General features: G+C 44.0%; 1 protein-coding gene across 10 annotated transcripts in view; it reads left to right on the top strand.

Moving 5' to 3' along the window:
- CDC25C (cell division cycle 25C) overlaps nt 1-11,498 on the top strand; it is a 33,928-nt gene extending 22,430 nt beyond the window's left edge. For 7 of the 10 annotated variants that reach the window (XM_075996091.1, XM_075996088.1, XM_075996090.1 and 4 more), the window contains 7 exons: nt 3,622-3,774; nt 6,026-6,145; nt 7,384-7,446; nt 9,688-9,786; nt 10,343-10,476; nt 10,845-10,956; nt 11,134-11,498. In XM_075996091.1, the coding sequence (XP_075852206.1) occupies nt 3,622-3,774; nt 6,026-6,145; nt 7,384-7,446; nt 9,688-9,786; nt 10,343-10,476; nt 10,845-10,956; nt 11,134-11,283 (831 nt within the window). In that variant the 3' untranslated portion in view covers nt 11,284-11,498. The remainder of the gene's footprint in view (nt 1-3,621; nt 3,775-6,025; nt 6,146-7,383; nt 7,447-9,687; nt 9,787-10,342; nt 10,477-10,844; nt 10,957-11,133) is intronic. The other 3 variants (XM_075996084.1, XM_075996083.1, XM_075996092.1) reach the window with 2 other exon arrangements.
- Nucleotides 11,499-17,770: the final 6,272 nt, after the last annotated feature.

Below are 17,770 nucleotides of genomic sequence, written 5' to 3'. Positions count from 1 at the left end.
CAATTAAGTTCTTTCTATTTATAGTAGAGACGGAGTCTCGCTCTTGCTCAGGCTGGTTTCGAACTCCTGACTTCGAGCAATCCGCCCGCCTCGGCCTCCCAGAGTGCTAGGATTACAGGTGTGAGCCACCGCGCCCGGCCTTTTTTTTTTTTTTTTTTTTTTTTTGAGACAGAGTCTCACTCTGTTGCCCTGGCCAGGTTAGAGTGAGTGCTAGGGCATCAGTGCTATTAGCTCATGGCAACCTCAAACTCCTGAGCTCAAGCAATCCTACTGCCTCAGCCTCCCGAGTTGCTAGGACTACAGGCATGTGCATGCCCAGCTAATTTTTTCTATGTATATTAGTTGGCCAATTAATTTCTTTCTATTTATAGTAGAGACGGGGTCTTGCTCTTGCTCAGGCTGGTTTCGAACTCCTGACCTAGAGCAATCCGCCCGCCTCGGCCTCCCAGAGTGCTAGGATTACAGGCGTGAGCCACTGTGCCTGGCCAGCAGTAGGTTTTAAATTAGGACAGGAATAGGGATTCTTCTGTTACTGGTTTACTTCTTTGATGCTAAATGGAGATAAATAGATACCTTATAAAGCAGTGAACCCCCTGCAGATTGTTGTAACCTTAGTGATTTCACATTCATTTGTTCATTTTATTTTTTTTAATTAATTTTTTTTTTTTGGAGACAGAGTCTTGCTTTGTTGCCCAGGCTAGAGTGAGTGCCGAGGCATCAGCCTAGCTTACAGCAACCTCAAACTCCTGGGCTCAAGCGATCCTCCTGTCTCAGCCTCCTGAGTAGCTGGGACTACAGGCATGCACCACCGTGCCTGGCTAATTTTTGTATATATTTTTAGTTGGCCAATTAATTTCTTTCCATTTATAGTAGAGACGGGGTCTCACTCTTGCTCAGGTTGGTTTCGAACTCCTGACCTCGAGCAATCCGCCCGCCTCAGCCTCCCAGAGTGCTAGGATTACAGGTGTGAGCCACCGCGCCCGGCCTCATTTGTTCATTTTAAAAGTATTTATTGAGTACCTGTTAAGTGTTGGACACTGTGCTAGGCACTATTGATACAATTGTGAACAAAACAACTTCAGTTTATATTCTTGTCAGGGAGATATCATAAAAAAGACCATATTTACCAAGTTAATAGATATTTAGTTAGAGTTCTTGGTTGCAAATGATAGAAAATGATTCTAGGTACCTCAAACAGAAAAGAGATTTTCTGGAGGGTATTGAAGAACTCAAAGAAGCACCAGGAAGGCTGGAAAGCACAGTAAGGCCTGGCTAGGATGTTAACACTACAGGAACATTGTGCTCAGGATGCCATCACTTTCTGGCTGGACATTCAGTGGCCTAGTTACTGGCCCCCTGCCATGGAACATGACCCAGCTTGCTGCTAGACTCTGCTGCTCATGGATAATTGTTGCTACCCACTATATTCTCCACTGTGATATAGCAACCATAACAAAGTCTCAACTGACACTGTGTTCTTGTGTTACTCTTCAAAGTTCAAAATCCCAGGCAGGAATACCTAGTTGGCTACAATATAGTAGAAAAGGGAATATCTGTCTCTTTGGACTCCTTATCAGGAGGCAGGGCTGCCTCCCATCTAACTTGAATTTTTTGTTGTTGTTTTTGTTTTTTAGAATCCACTCCAAGCAGAGTTAACTTGAATTTTATTAAAACAAGATGCTGGGTAGCCAAATTGCAAATATTTGCCATAACAGACAAAATAATTTAGCTATTGCAAATTTTCCAAGTATAGTGAAGGAAATAAAACGGGGGCTGAAATAGAGACTAATATAATAGAAGGGAATCTTTGAGTGGAGGTGATAAAGGAAGATCTCCACTAGCAGGAGATATTTGCTTAAGAATAGGGTGATGAACTGTCCCAGTTTGCCAGGACGGCGGAAAATCCTATGATGTGGGACTTTCATTCTAGCAACTTGGGACTTGGCTAAAGCTGGGATGAAGTTGGTCACTCTAATTGTGAAGGAACCATACATGACAATAGTGGAGGCAAGAGCATTTCATGAAGAGGGAAAGTTGCAGGTTCAAAAGTCCTAATGTTGAAAAGGTCTTGGCATGTTTGAGGAACAGAGAAGCCAGTGTGCATGAGGGGAGAGTTGCATGAGGTAGGAAAGAAGAAGTAGGCAGAAGGCAGATCATGTAGGACCTTTGGGCTGTGGTGAGTGTTTGGATTTTGTTCTAAGTGAAGTGGAACAGTATTGGAGGGAGGGTTAAGCAGGGGAATAATATAGTCTGGCTTTCCCCTGCTGCCTTCTCAAGGAAAAATTGAAGTAATATGAAGGCAAATGTGTCATGGAGACTGGGCAACCTGCTCCTCAGCCCCTCATCACATCTTTTCTCCTGCTGTTATCTTTGGTTTATCCTTCCATCCATCATTGGCCTCATGGCCTTAACTATATCTCTTTGCTTCTTTTAAGCTTTGGCTCCTGCTGCTGCCTGATTAGTTCTCCATTTTCCAAATTAGTCTACCAGGAGAGGGACCTGATTGGCCCAAATTATTTTCCTTACTCTAGACCACTAAATAGGTGTGTTCAACCAGCAATATGTTCCAGTCATCAGTGGCTGGGGGTAGGGTGGATGGGGAACATAGGGAGATGGTTGGCAGGGGTCCAAGGGGAAAGATTGAGAATACTGGTATGTAGAATATGGACTGTACCATCAGCCGGTATCATGAGCAAGAGAGTTTTCCTTAGGACCATGGGTGTAACACCATAATAGACACAGTTATTGCAAAGATTTTAAAATATCGATGTTCTTATTTTCTTCTCCCAGAGACCAATGATCATCAGCCTGTCTTCCAGTTATGGCTCTTATTGTCTAGCCCTCTCCTAAATCAATCCATAACAGGTAGTGAGGTGAGTGTTTAGAAAAGGAGCTTTTGCCTATTATCTAGGCCACAGGTAGAAGTCCCAAGGTATCTGGGAACAGAGGATAGACTCTAGGATTACCTGGAAGTTGTTATTAGAAGTCTTTTAATAGATCCCCCTGTCTCTAGATATAATACCCAAATCATGCCTTTTTCTTTCCCATTAATAACTCTTTTATAGGAAGACTGAATGATATTTTTCTCCCTCTCTCAAAGAAACTGATCCCAAAAAAGTGACACATATATATGCTGCTTGATATATTTTTTTTACCCTGGCTAACTTTTTTGGCTTTTCCATCTTTAGGTTTGTTGGGGTCCTTAAATCCTGATTGTCAATGTCCTAAGATCCCAGAGAGAAACTGGACTTATGTTTGGTTTCTATCACATGACTGGAGGAACTGCACTTGTATTTGATTTCTCTCACAAGAATAGTTGCACCTAAGACAATCACTGCAGAATTTGGCTTTTATAGTTAAATTAGTTGAGGGAGATGGAATATCATGCAATCCAAATAGAAAGATGTTAATGAGAACCAGAGGATAGGTTGCTTATCTAGGTCTTCTTAAACTTTGAGAAATTACCTATCTTGTTAAAATGCAGATTTTAATACAGTAGGTCTGAGGTGTGGCCTAACATCTGGAATTCTGTGTTTCAAACAAGCTCCCAGGAGATGATGCTGCTGGTTTGCAGACACACTTTGAGGAGTAACAACTGACAGATTTGATATTCTCAAACAGGCATTGGTGAACAGAAGCCGCCTCTATCGCTCCCCTTCAATGCCAGAGAATTTGAACAGGCCAAGACTAAAGCAGGTGGCAAAATTCAAGGATAACCCAATACCAGATAAAGTAAAAAAGAAATATTATTCTGGCCACAGAGAGCTCAGGAAGGTAAGAACTGTTTAAATGGGTGTTTATCTTCTATCTCATGTCTTCTCTGCTTTTCTGGTATGAGGATTGCTTTAGTATGCCTTTTTTGTCTTCTTCCTCTTTATTTTTACTTTTATGTCTTTGTTCTTTCTATCTTTTTGTCTTTTCTATATCTGCATCCGTATGAAAAATATTTAACAATAAATATCTGTGTTATAGTTTCAGAAGTAATGTCATCATACAGTCTTCCCAATCCATTTATTTATTTATTTATTTATTTATTTATTGACTGACTGACTGACTGACTGACTGACTGACTGACTGACTCTCACTTTGTTGCCCAGGCTAGAGTGAGTACCGTGGTGTCAGCCTAGCTCACAGCAACCTCAAACTCCTGGGCTCAAGCAATTCTCCTGCCTCAGCCTCCCAAGTAGCTGGGACTACAGGCATGCGCCAGCATGCCCGGCTATTTTTTTCTATATATTTTTAGTTGGCCAATTAATTTCTATTTATAGTAGAGACAGGGTCTTGCTCTTGCTCAGGCTGGTTTCGAACTCCTGACCTTGAGGAATCCGCCCTCCTCGGCCTCCCAGAGTGTATTTTTTATTTTTTTGAGACAGGGTCTCACTCTGTTCCCTGGGCTATAGTACTGTGGCGTTGGCCTAGCTCACAGCAACCTCAAACTCCTGGGCTCAAGTGATCCTCCTGCCTCAGCCTCTGGAGTAGCTGGGACTACAGGCACTCACCACCACGCACAGCTAATTTTTACTATTTTTAGTAGAGACGGGATCTTGAGAGGCTGGTCTTGAACTCCTGGCCTCAAGCAGTCCTCCCTCTTCAGCCTCCCAGAGTGTTAGGATTTTAGGGGTGAGCCACCATGCTCAGCTCCAGTCCTCTTTTTAAACATCTGAGGGAATACAAGGGAACTTTGGTTGGTATGGATAGTTAGTGCTGTTTTACATGCAGTCTGACAGAAACAACATCTTATAACAGATGGGTTTGATGGAAAGTGACTTCTGAAAAACTTAGCCCTCATCCTGTACTCTTCCTTTAAAAAAATTTTAAATATCTTTGGGTATTTTATGAAATCAGTATGAGATATTATAGAAGAATAGAAAATGCAGATAACCAAAAAGAAGCCAATGTAAAATATCCATAATCCCACAGGCCTGAATAATTACTGTTAACAATTCATATTCTTCCAGAGATTTTTCTATGCAAATATATATTTTTTCTTTTATTAAAGTAGCATTACAAAGTTCTTGTTTTTTTTTTTTTTTTTTTTTTTTGAGACAGAGTCTCGCTTTGTTGTCCAGGCTAGAGTGAGTGCCGTGGCGTCAGCCTAGCTCACAGCAACCTCAAACTCCTGGGCTCAAGCAATCCTCCTGCCTCAGCCTCCCGAGTAGCTGGGACTACAGGCATGCGCCACCATGCCCGGCTAATTTTATATATATATCAGTTGGCCAATTAATTTCTTTCTATTTATAGTAGAGACGGGGTCTTGCTCTTGCTCAGGCTGGTTTTGAACTCCTGACCTTGAGCAATCCGCCTGCCTCAGCCTCCCAAGAGCTAGGATTACAGGCGTGAGCCACCGCGCCCGGCCAAAGTTCTTGTTTTTTAACCTACTTAGTGATATCATGAACTTATTTCTATGTCAGTATAATTAATCTACAACATACTTTGTGTTGTATCATAGTGATCTATAATGTGTGAGATATCATTTCTTTATCTTAAGGCCCCATTCCCAAACATTTATTAGTAATAATGCTCTTTTTTTTTTTTTGAGACAGTCCAGCCTAGCTCACAGCAACCTCAAATTCCTGGGCTCAGGCAATCCTCCTGCCTCAGCCTCCCGAGTAGCTGGGACTACAGGCATGCGCCGCCATGCCCGGCTAATTTTATATATATATATATACATACATACATATATATATATATGTATGTATGTATATATATGTATGTATGTATGTATGTATGTTAATTGGCCAATTAATTTCTTTCTATTTGTAGTAGAGACAGGGTCTTGCTCTTGCTCAGGCTGGTTTCGAACTCCTGACCTCGAGCAATCCACCCGCCTCGGCCTCCCAGAGAATAATGCTCTTATAAACATTCTGAGATATCCATCCTTACAGCCAAATCTTTTTGCATATCTTTATTTCCTTAGGGAAACAAGTGGAATTATTAGATTAAAGGATCTGTGTATTGTTAATGAACCCCCACTCCTCCAACCCCTAGTTTTTAAACCTTTAACATGAGAATTGGGGATGGGTAGGAATCTTGTCATTTGCAGGGTTTAGGTCTAAAGAAGACAGCCTCTCTCTGTGACATTAATATCCCTCAGATGCTGGAGGAAGATTCTAAGCAGGGGGATCTGACTGGTGATTTCTCTAAGGTGAGTTTGGTTACAACCATCCTATATTTCAGTGAGCCATTTCGGATCTGATTCTTTTCTTCTCTGTTTGCTGAGGACACTAGGTATAATTATGTGTCCTTACCAAGTACTCTTTGATAATCTCAAAGTGCTCGAGGCTCTAAGCCTTTCTGTTGAGAAAGTATTCTTTATTCATTGTAGGAAAATCCAGATAGTAAGGAAAGTATGAGACTTTTTACCTTTTTTTCCTTTTAAACATATTTTTTTAGTTGTATAAATAATACTTGGTCATTATATAAAAATGAAGAAATTTATCCCAAACCTTATCAATGGGAGTAATTATTGCTCAGTATATATATATATATATATATATATATATATATATATATATATACATATATTTTTTTTTTTTTTTTTAATTTTTTTGAGACAGAGTCTCGCTCTGTTGCCTGGGCTAGAGTGCTGTGGCATTAGCCTACCTCACAACAACCTCAAACTTGTGGGCTCAAGCAATCCTCCTGCCTCAGCCTCCCAGGTAGCTGGAACTACAGGCACGCACCACTGTGCCTGGCTAATTTTTTCTATTTTTAGTTGTTTGGCTAATTTTCTTTCTATTTATAGTAGAGACGGGGTCTCGCTCTTCTCAGGCTGGTATTGAACTGAGCTCAAGCAATCCTCCCGCCTCAGCCTCCCAGAGTGCTAGGATTACAGGCGTGAGCTACCACGCCCAGCCTTGATATATATTCTTAAAGGCTTTCTTCTATGCATGTTCATAAACACACACACATACAAGTGCATTTTTTGTTTTTCTACAAAAATGTTTATACTATTTTGTGATTTGTTGGGGATTTTCCCCCTAATTTAATACTATATCGGGAGCATCTTTTAATGTCAGTAAGCAGTTATACTTCATCATCTCATTGTTTTTAATAGCTGCACACTATTTTAGTTTTGGGCTGCTAGTAATTTCTAGATAAATCCCTTCTTATATAATATTTAATTTTACAGTTTTTCCTTGTGAATGATACTGAGATGGACATCTTGTGTAGGGAAATGTAAAACTTTGTGCATCCTTGATTAGTTCCCTAGGATCGATTCTTAGAAATGGAATTGCTACATAAGCACATTATAGAGACCATTGGTTTTTGAAGGCCTCTGGGGCTTTAAGAGTCATTTGGAAAGAAGGACGATGTATGAGTCTTGATCTCAAACTTGAGTGTGGAATACTTGCTATTATTTCAGCTTTTGTGTATTTCTAGGTATGTGTACTGCCAACCGTGTCAGGGAGACACCAAGATCTGAAGTATGTCAGCCCAGAAACAGTAAGCAGATTTCTGGAGATGGTAACTGGTTACATAAGCTACCATCTGGTCTGTTCTGTCCCTAAAATCCCCATTTCCATTTGTATTTCTTTCACTGTGTGCACTCACATAGGCTCCTTATTTGATTAAAGCTATATTAAAAAGACTCTCTTTTGGCTGGGCGTGGTGGCTCATGCCTCTAATCCCGGCACTTTGGGAGGTCAAGGCAGAAGGGTTGCTTGAGCCCAGGAGTTCAAGTCCAGCCTGAGCAACATAGTAAGACCCCATTTCTACAAAAACTAAGAAAAATTAGCTGGGCATGGTGGCATGTGCCTGTAGTCCCAGCTACTCTGGATGCTAAAACAGGAAAATCATGGAGCCCAGGAGTTTGAGCTTGCAGTGAGCTATGATGACACCACTGCACTCTAGCCCAGGTGACAGAATGATGCCCTGTCTCAAAAAAAAAAAATTAAAAAAAAAAATGAGTTCATGATGAATATGTACCGTTGTGATTAGCTTTAGCAAGACAGTATAAACATCTTTGTACACCGATAATAAGATATCTAGATATCTATTTATCATTTTACTGGCTATATGATATTCTATTCTACTGCCATGTATAATTTATTTACTGAAATATATATATATATTTTTGAGACAGAGTCTCACTTTGTTGCCCAGACTAGAGTGAGTGCCATGGCATCAGCCTAGCTCACAACAACCTCAAACTCCTGGGCTCAAACCATCCTGCTGCCTCAGCCTCCCGAGTAGCTGGGACTACAGGCATGTACCACCAAGCCCAGCTAATTTTTTCTATATATATTAGTTGGCCAATTAATTTATTTCTATTTATACTAGAGACGGGGTCTCGCTCTTGCTCAGGCTGGTTTCGAACTCCTGACCTCGAGCAATCCGCCCGCCTCGGCCTCCCAGAGTGCTAGGATTACAGGCATGAGCTACCACACTCGGCCAAGTTATTTCTTTTTTTTTGTTTTTGAGGCAGGGTCTCACTCTGTTGCCCAGGCTAGAGTGCAGTGGCATCATCGTAGCTCACTGCAACCTCACATTCCTGGGCTCAATCAGCCTGAATAGCTGGAACTATGGGCACATACCACCATGCTTTGCTGAGTTTTCTATTTTTTGTAGAGACTGGTCTTGCCACTTTGCTCAGGCTGTTCTTGAACTCCTGGCCTCAAGTGATGATCCTCCCATCTCAGCCTCCCAAAGTGCTAGAATTATAGGCATGAGCCACTGCACCCAGCTTCTAATATTTTTATAACCTAAAACAATGCTAAGATGAATAGCATTGTTTCTACATCTTTGTGTACTTTTCTGTTTACTTAAGATGTTAGAAAATAAATTGTTGAGTCAAAATGTAATTGCATTTATTTTTTTATTTTTATTTTTTTGTGACAGAGTCTCGCTTTGTTGTCCAGGCTAGAGTGAGTGCCGTGGCGTCAGCCTAGCTCACAGCAACCTCAAACTCCTGGGCTCAAGCGATCCTTCTGCCTCAGCCTCCCGAGTAGCTGGGACTACAGGCATGTGCCACCATGCCCGGCTAATTTTTTTTTATATATATATATATCAGTTGGCCAATTAATTTCTTTCTATTTATAGTAGAGACGGGGTCTCGCTCTTGCTCAGGCTGGTTTTGAACTCCTGACCTCGAGCAATCCGCCCGCCTCAGCCTCCCAGAGAGCTAGGATTACAGGCGTGAGCCACCTCACCCGGCTGCATTTATTTTTATACATATATACAAAGTTCCCTCCAGAAAGACTGAACCAACTTACACTACTGCACTTAGTTTTAATTTCCTCCTTTAGGTATCCTTCCATATCCTTTTCTGAAAAACTTAGTTTCTTCCTTTATAATGGCAAGTGGAGAACTGTTTCCCATCTCTTCCTACAAAATAGAGATCTCTATCTGCTATCTCTGCCCCTGCAGAGACATCCTAGGATGTCTCTTGAGAGGCTGATTCCAGCCATCCCTGTCTCCAGATGTGTAGCCTGAATGTGGTCTTCCTTGGTGTCCCGGCAGTGCCAGCTATTTTTGTTCTCTAAAAAGGCCACTTCCTGTTTCATCCTCTTTTGTGGGGTGGGACTAAACCATTGCCACATTTCAAATATAGGATGACTTTGGAGGCTGGCATACAGCAGAATCCTGGGTTACTAATAGGAATGTGCACATAGGGAACTGTATCATTGACTCTTCTCTCTCTCAGAGTGGCAGTGAGCAAGGTGTTCAATCATTGTTTCTGTGCAGGTGGCTGCCTTACTGTTGGGGAAGTTCCAGGATCTGATTGAGAAGTTTTACATCATCGATTGCCGCTACCCATATGAGTACCTGGGTGGACACATCCAGGTGAGATTGCATTGTAGAAATTCCTAGAGGGGAAGGGGCTGGAGATAGCTTTTTATTTAGAAAAGTCTATGGACAAGGGGTCCTATGAACATTAGAACCAAGACAGAGATTATACATTTGGAGCACATCAAAGCTGAAGTCCTCATTCCTGTTTTAATTCTATTAAACGTTGAGCAACTTACTTCCCCTTTCCCTCTTAGACCAGTCCCCCTCTTTTCTGTAGGAGCCAAGGGCTCCTACCTAGAAATAAAAATATTAATCCAAAGACCAAGAAGCACTTTGCAAACACTGCTCATGGATGTTCCTTGTAATAACCCCTAAACTTCTGGTGGTTCAGTTCTGTGAATATTTATTGTTCATAGAACAATACTACATACCTAGCTCTATACCAGGCCCTAGGGGTGGATAGAGAGATGTACTAAGGTCACTGCCCTGAAAGTGTTTATAACCTAGCTTTTCTGGCCCAATTGTAACAGGTTGGTCTTCCAGTCATTTCTAAGTATTGGCACTGTCTACAAGCTCTGATGAAATATTTGTTAAAAATCTTCTTCTACAGGGAGCCTTAAACTTGTACAGTCAGGAAGAACTGTATAACTTCTTTCTGAAGAAGCCCATTGTCCCTGTGGACACCCAGAAGAGAATAATCATCGTGTTCCACTGTGAATTCTCCTCAGAGAGGGGTCCCCGGATGTGAGTCTACATGGGGTAGGGCGGGTACTGGAAATGGATCTTGAGTTGGACTTTCCAGACCAGTTCAGACAGGGACTGACCGAACAAATCTTTTCCACTACAGTTTGAAGAATGGTAGGGAGGTTGAAAGAATGTGTTTCTAGAATTCAAAAGTTTGGAGCAAGAAAGGAGAAGGGATTGGGAATGAGGCCCCAGTGGAGGAATAGAGGAAAAGTGGTACTACTTGGACCTTGTTGTGCAAACACAGTGATATCAGAAGGTCTTGTTTGGGGCGAGCAATAGTCTCTTCTTCCTCTCCTTCCTCACTGAATGGCCTATGGGACCCCAACTTTCTTTCCACCACACTCATCTCTGGGTTTTCTCTAAAGGTGCCGCTCTCTGCGAGAAGAGGACCGGGCTCTGAACAAGTATCCTGCACTGCACTACCCAGAGCTGTACATCCTTAAAGGGGGCTACAGACACTTCTTTCCAGAATATATGGTAAAGGGGGAGCCTAGACTTGTGGTGGGGATTTAGTGTGCAACTCGCAGAGACTGCAAAGTGCTCTGAGAGGAAACCCTGCTCCTTAGCTACTGCCAGCCGTAGCGTCTCTGTTATACTTACGAGGCAGAGATCAAAGGTCTAGAGAATTCCTCACTCTGTCCCCTTACCTTACAGGTGCTATGTGAACCACAGAGTTACTGCCCTATGCATCACCAGGACCACAAGGCTGAGCTGCTGAGGTGTCGAAGCCAGAACAAAGTGTGGGAAGGGGAGCGGCAGCTGCGGGAGCAAATTGCCCTCCTGGTGAAGGACGAGAGCCAGTGATAACAGACCAGCCACTGGCTGCTAAGGAGTCACCAAAAGACGCTACAGCAATTCTGAGCAGAAACAGGCCCTCTTCTGGATGGCTACGCCCAAGATTGTTAAAAAGATACCTGCAAAACAACAGGCTACTGAACTATTGATTGCACTTGCTCCGTATTTTCCTTTGCTTCTCCCTCTCCCTTTTATAAAATGGGAAAATAAACACTGCAAAATGAGAGGTGTGATTGTGAGCCCAGCCTGCTCCTAGATCTGTACAAGCAGGTGATCACCAAGTTAAACTCCTTCAGACATAAAGGTGTACCTGTCTTTATTCATAGCTTAGGCCAAGGTGCTTTTCTCTAAACCAGTAGTTCTCAAAGTTTGGACCTTGAACCATCATCATCTGAACTTCTTTGAAAAGCAAATTTCCAGGCCCCACCCAGGCCTACTAATTAGAAGCTCTGAGGTTAGGACTCAGAAATCTGGGTTTTTGAAAATCTACATTGTCAGTTGATTTTTTTTTTTTTTTGAGACAGAGTCTCGCTTTCTTGCCTAGGCTAGAGTGAGTGCCCTGGCGTCAGCCTAGCTCACAGCAACCTCAAACTCCTGGGCTCAAGTGATCCTCCTGCCTCAGCCTCCCGAGTAGCTGGGACTACAGGCACAAGCCACCATGCCCGGCTGATTTATATATATATATATATTAGTTGGCCAATTAATTTCTTTCTATTTTTTTTATGGTAGAGATGGGGTCTCGCTCAGGTTGGTTTTGAACTCCTGACCTTGAGCAATCCGCCCGCCTCGGCCTCCCAGAGTGCTAGGATTACAGGCGTGAGCCACCACGCCCGGCCGATTTTTTTTTTTAAGACAAAAAAAGTCTGCAAGACCTTTTCAGTTGATTCTGATGCATGCTAAGTAAGGCTGAGAACCACTACTCTAGAATTAAGGAAAACCTTCCAACTGTATTCTTCAGCAATATCCTAGGCTTTATTTTTCTAGACCATTGCCTGGTATCAGTTATCTAAAAGTACACCCTAGACCAGGCATCCTCAAACTACAGCCCTCGGGCCACATGCCACCTGCCTGGGACATTTATCTGGCCCTCTGGGTGTTTTTGCCACCACTGCCTGTCCTGCTTAGCAGCCGACTCATCCCAGGCCCACAGTGCGCACTCTCCAATGGTCTGGGGGACAGTGAACCGACCCCCTGTTTAAAAAGTTTGAGGACCCCTGCCCTAGACTCAGTACCACGTGGTATCTAGGTCAGAATACCAAGATGATTGGCATTCTTTAAGGCAGATGACAGATCTGAGTTGGGCTCAAAATGTTCCTTGTCTATAGCCTCAGTGGGGCTTTGACTTCTCCATTTCCCAAACTCTTTTCTCTACTCCATTTCACATCTCACGAAGACAAGTTTAGGATTCAGGATGGTTGGATGTAAACATTTGTGATACAGGAAGATAGGAATAAAAGAAAAAAGTACAAAGCAAGATCTGATAGACTTCAGGAAGACCTTTTATTTTTTATTTTATTTATTTATTTATTGAGTCAAAGTGTCAGCCTAGCTCACAGCAACCTCTAACTCCTGGGTTCAAGTGATCCTCCTGCCGCAGCCTCCTGAGTAGCTGGGACTACAGGCATGCGCCACCACGCCCAGCTAATTTTTCCTAGGTAATTCTTTTTTCTATTTGTAGTAGAGATGGGGGTCTTGGTCTTGCTCAGGCTAGTCTCCAAGTCCTGGCCTCAGGTGATCCTCCTGCCCTGACTTCCCAGAGTGCTAGGATTATAGGTGTGAGCCACCACCCTGGAAGACCTTTTAAACTGCATTTTTTAGCACTATCCCAGGCTTTTCTTAGAGCTCTTGAAGATGAATTACGCTTTTTTCTGCAGTGAGGTAGAGCCCTACTTGGCCTTGGGTGGCTCTGGAATTGACTGAATATTGTCATTCTCTGGCATTAACTGAGTAGTACTAACTGATAGCCCAGGACTAGCAAAGGACGAAGTCCTCTGGAGCCTCGGCTGAGATAGAATAGAAAGAAAAATAACATCTTCCCAGATTCTGGAGCAGGGAGGCTTTTTTAAAGTGAGTGGGAGAGGAGGGTTGTCGCCATAGGGCGGCCCACACATGTGCCTGAGTGGCTGGACTGTTTTTTTTCCTGCAAGGTTTGCACGTGCTCTTGCCCTGGGTGCCGCGTGTGTGCCTCACAGCAGAGGGCACTGCTGTACTCTCTAAGCCAGCCAGCCGAAGGCTGCAGCCTCTGTTCCTGGCTCCTGCCTGCCTGTCAAGAGGGAAGCTGCCTCCCTAGCCTTCTCCCTAAGTCCTTGAGCTCAGAGTTCAGAAGGACCGGGGGAATACGGAGAGAAAAGCTGCTGCTACGTTAGGTGGAGATGACTGAGGGGAAGATGCAGATGCTGTTCCTCCGCACCACTCACATGTGTACCCCCTATCCTCCCTTGTCCCTTCCACTGAGGAATTCCTAGTCACCTGAGGAGGAAACTGCTTGAAGCATCTCCTCTTCTAAGTGTGAGGAGGGGTCCTAGACTCACTGCCTACCCTAATAGATCATTTCCTGATAATTTTCCCCAAAAAAGTAGAACCAAACCCCAACCTGAGAAGAGACTGATGTGCCTGTGTCCACGTCAGTCATCTTAATTAAGTGGAAATTCTGAGTTCCAAAACAAACTAGGGGCAGGGCGCGGTGGCTCACGCCTGTAATCCTAGCACTCTGGGAGGCCAAAGGGGGTGGATTGCTCGAGGTCAGGCGTTTGAAACCAGCCTGAGCAAGAGCGAGACCCCGTCTCTACTATAAATAGAAAGAAATTAACTGGCCAACTAATATATATAGAAAAAATTAGCCGGGCATGGTGTCGAGTGCCTGTAGTCCCAGCTACTTCGGAGGCTGAGGCAGCAGGATGGCTTGAGCCCAGGAGTTTGAGGTTGCTGTGAGCTAGGCTGACGCCATGGCACTCACTCTAGCCTGGGCAACAAACTGAAACTCTGTCTCAAAACAAACAAAAAAAAAAACTAGGCTTTATTAGTTATCTACTTTGTGAAAAATTGTATTTGCCCAAAAGGCAACATTTTCCTATATGATTTCTTATAATATCCTCCACAATATAGGGACCATGTGATTTGATTAATGTCATTTTCAGGAATAATAATAGTAGCTAATACTTTTCAGGTGCTTAATGCTTGCAAGACTTTTCCTAAACTCATTTTATGTGTATAAACTAATTTAATTTTTGCAACAATCCTATGAGACAAGCACTCATGTACATTTCTTTATGCAGATAAATAAGGAACAGAGAGATTAAGTAACTTATGACCACACAGCTAATAAATGGTGGAATTGTGATTTGAACCAAGACAGTATGGCTCCACACTCTCTTTATGGATTTTGCTATCACCAAATCTTCATCAAAGAACAGTATGCCGTTCTAGTGTTGGCACTGTATTGGATATTAAATCTGTAAGAGCCTCAATTGTAGGTTTGTGAGGATTTGGGGCCTCGAGGGTTGCTTGGGTTTAGGAGATGAGGCTACAGGCAGACACTAAAACAGAGCCCAGAGTCCTCACCATGAGTCTATGTAGCGGTTCACTCTGCACTGAGGCCCTTGCATTCACTGGTATTTGTTCATCACAAAACCGAGTAATAACAAATGGGAATCCTTTGATCTAAAAACTGCTTCTGGCCGGCGCGGTGGCTCACGCCTGTAATCCTAGCACTCTGGGAGGCCGAGGCGGGTGGATTGCTCGAGGTCAGGAGTTCGAAACCAGCCTGAGCAAGAGCGAGACCCTGTCTCTACTATAAATACAAAGAAATTAATTGGCCAACTAATACATATAGAAAAAATTAGCCGGGCATGGTGGCGCATGCCTGTAGTCCCAGCTACTCGGGAGGCTGAGGCAGGAGGATTGATTGAGCCCAGGAGTTCGAGGTTGCTGTGAGCTAGGCTGCCGCCATGGCACTCACTCTAGCCTGGGCAACAAAGTGAGACTCTGTCTCAAAAAATAAATAAATAAATAAATAAATAAATAAATAAATAAATAAATAAATAAATAAAAACTGCTTCTGGTTGTCAGTCTCAGCCCAGGACCTGGCTGACCTCTGCCGTAGAGAAGGGAGGAGTATTTCCCTTTCTTTATCAGGAGTATAAAGTGGGAGTCATGGGGGATTATCTCCCCATTCAGTTTGGGCATATGTTCAGGAAACATCAATTCCTTTAGACATATACATCTGGAGTCATTAATTCTAAGTACAACAGGTATTCAGGTATGACACAATCCCTGCCTTCAAGAAACTGACAGCAGCCAGGTGTGGTGGTGCTTGTTGGTAGTCGCAGCTACTCAGGAGGCTGAGGTGGGAGGATCCCTTGAGCCTAGGAGTTTGAGGCTATAGTGAGCTATGATTGCATCACTGTACTCCAGCATGGGCAACAGAGCAAGACACTGTTTCTAAAGTAAAGGAAAGAAACCGATAGGGTAGAAAATGGTTCTCTTTGTTCCCATCCCTTCAAGCACTCTGGCCTTCGACTAGTATACGCAGCAAAAGGAAGAAATACTGCGGCCTCCAGTTCCAAGTCAGCAGGTTTCAAGCTGGCCAAGTTCGCAGAATAACACCTGTATGCCACCGGGGATAATATTATTCAGTGCTTGCTATGTGCCAGGCATAACGTTAAACCCTTTACCCCATATATACCTGCTTTATCCTCACAACTGTTGTATGAAGTAGATATTATTATCCTTAATTTTACAGATGAAGAAATGGAAGCATGGAAAAATTAAGTGACTTTTCCAGGGTCACCCAGCAAATGTTGGAAATGGCATTTGAACCCAAGCAGTCTGTGAAGCTTGCGGTCTTAGCTTTCATTAGACTGCTAACATCCTGGATTAGGATAGCAGCAGGAGTTAAAGGTCAACAGGGGGAGAGGAGTTGAGAGAAGGAGATTCCATATAGCCTGACCACAAGAGGGAAAATCAAGATTACAAATGAACATGGAGTAAGATACAGAGACTTTGGACCTTTGTGCCCCAATTAGTGGATTGTAAGGCCCTCCACAAGGCAGAGTGTGTGTCGTAATCACTTTGCACCTAGCACAAAGCTGGGCCTATAATCAGTCTCAAAAGACATTATAGAATTGAATGATGGCTGAGTAACATCATCTTTGTAGAAAGAACTGGCTCATTTGTCATTACCCATGAGGTTCCCAACGGCAATGCTGCTTGTCTAGCAGGTGTTGGCAGTCTCAGAGAACACGGTTGGTGGGGAGAGGGTGTGCTAGAGGGCTGTCAATATTAGTCTTGGAGTCACATTTATTTGCAGAGGGCTTCCTCAACCCTCCCCGAGCCTTGGTTACCAATCCTCATTAAAGGCCCAATGATGTCAGGCTTTCCACCCCAGTGCCCAGACAGAAATATGCTCCAGGCACTTCGTTTTTCTATCACAAAAAGGCTGGGCTCTTACAGGTGGAATTGGGCATTGCTCCCAGCCCAGCAGCCTGAGCCTGTTCTTGCATTCTTGGTCCATTCCATGGAGATAGCACTGAATAGACACTTTGAATAAGCACTCCGAGCAAATGCCCTTTCCCAACACCCCTTTCACTCTAAATTTGATTTAGCTTGGTTGCTGGAAAAGGAAGAGGGCAGAGATGATACCTTCTGACCACCTCCTCTCCTCTCCTCTCCTCTCCTCTCCCCTCCCCTCCCCTCCCCTCCCCTCCCCTCCCCTCCCCTCCTCTCCTCTCCTCTCCCCTCCTCTCCCCTCCCCTCCTCTCCCCTCCCCTCCCCTCCCCTCCTCTCCTCTCCTCTCCTCTCCCCTCCTCTCCTCTCCTCTCCCCTCCTCTCCCCTCCCCTCCCCTCTCCTCCCCCCTCCCCTCCTCTCCTCTTCCCTCCCCTCCCCTCCCCTCCCCTCCCCTCCCCTCCTCTCCTCTCCTCTTCTCTTCTCTTCTTCTCTTCTTTTCTTGTGATAAGCTCTCTCTGTGTTGCCCAGGCTGGAGTGCAGTGGCTGTTCACAGGTGCCATCATAGCTCACTGCACCCTTGAACTCCTGGGCTCAAGGGATCCTCTTGCCTCAGCCTCCCAAGTAGCTCAGACTATAGGCACATGTCACCTTCCTTAGCTGCACCTCACATCTTTATTGGTCTGTGGGTCTCAGCCCTCTCCACCTAAAATTGTTACATTTTGCTTCATAAATTCCTTTTTGAAACTATAGCCAGAGTGGGGCTGTCAGTTCCCCAGCTACAGGTTTCCCAGCCTTAGTGGGTGGGTGGGCTTGGTAGAGGTACACAGAGGTGGGGTGGAGTTGGGGGGAAACAGGCCCTGCACAAAGGCTGAGTAGCCAGATGTTCGCTCTCACAGCTCGCCTGTAAACCTGGCAGGGCAGACGGAGATTAGAACAAAGCACAAACTCCATTTAAAGTGCATTACAGCTCAGGAACCAGCGCCCCCTGGGCAGGAGAAGGGAGGGACGGGCACAGAGGCCGCATCATTCTCCATCCTTATCTAGGGCCAC

The sequence above is a fragment of the Microcebus murinus genome, chromosome 21 (genome assembly GCF_040939455.1).
Source record: "Microcebus murinus isolate Inina chromosome 21, M.murinus_Inina_mat1.0, whole genome shotgun sequence".
Lineage (NCBI taxonomy): Eukaryota > Metazoa > Chordata > Mammalia > Primates > Cheirogaleidae > Microcebus > Microcebus murinus.
Note: the sequence above shows the minus strand (reverse complement) of the source record. Positions and strands in the feature narration are given on the sequence as shown.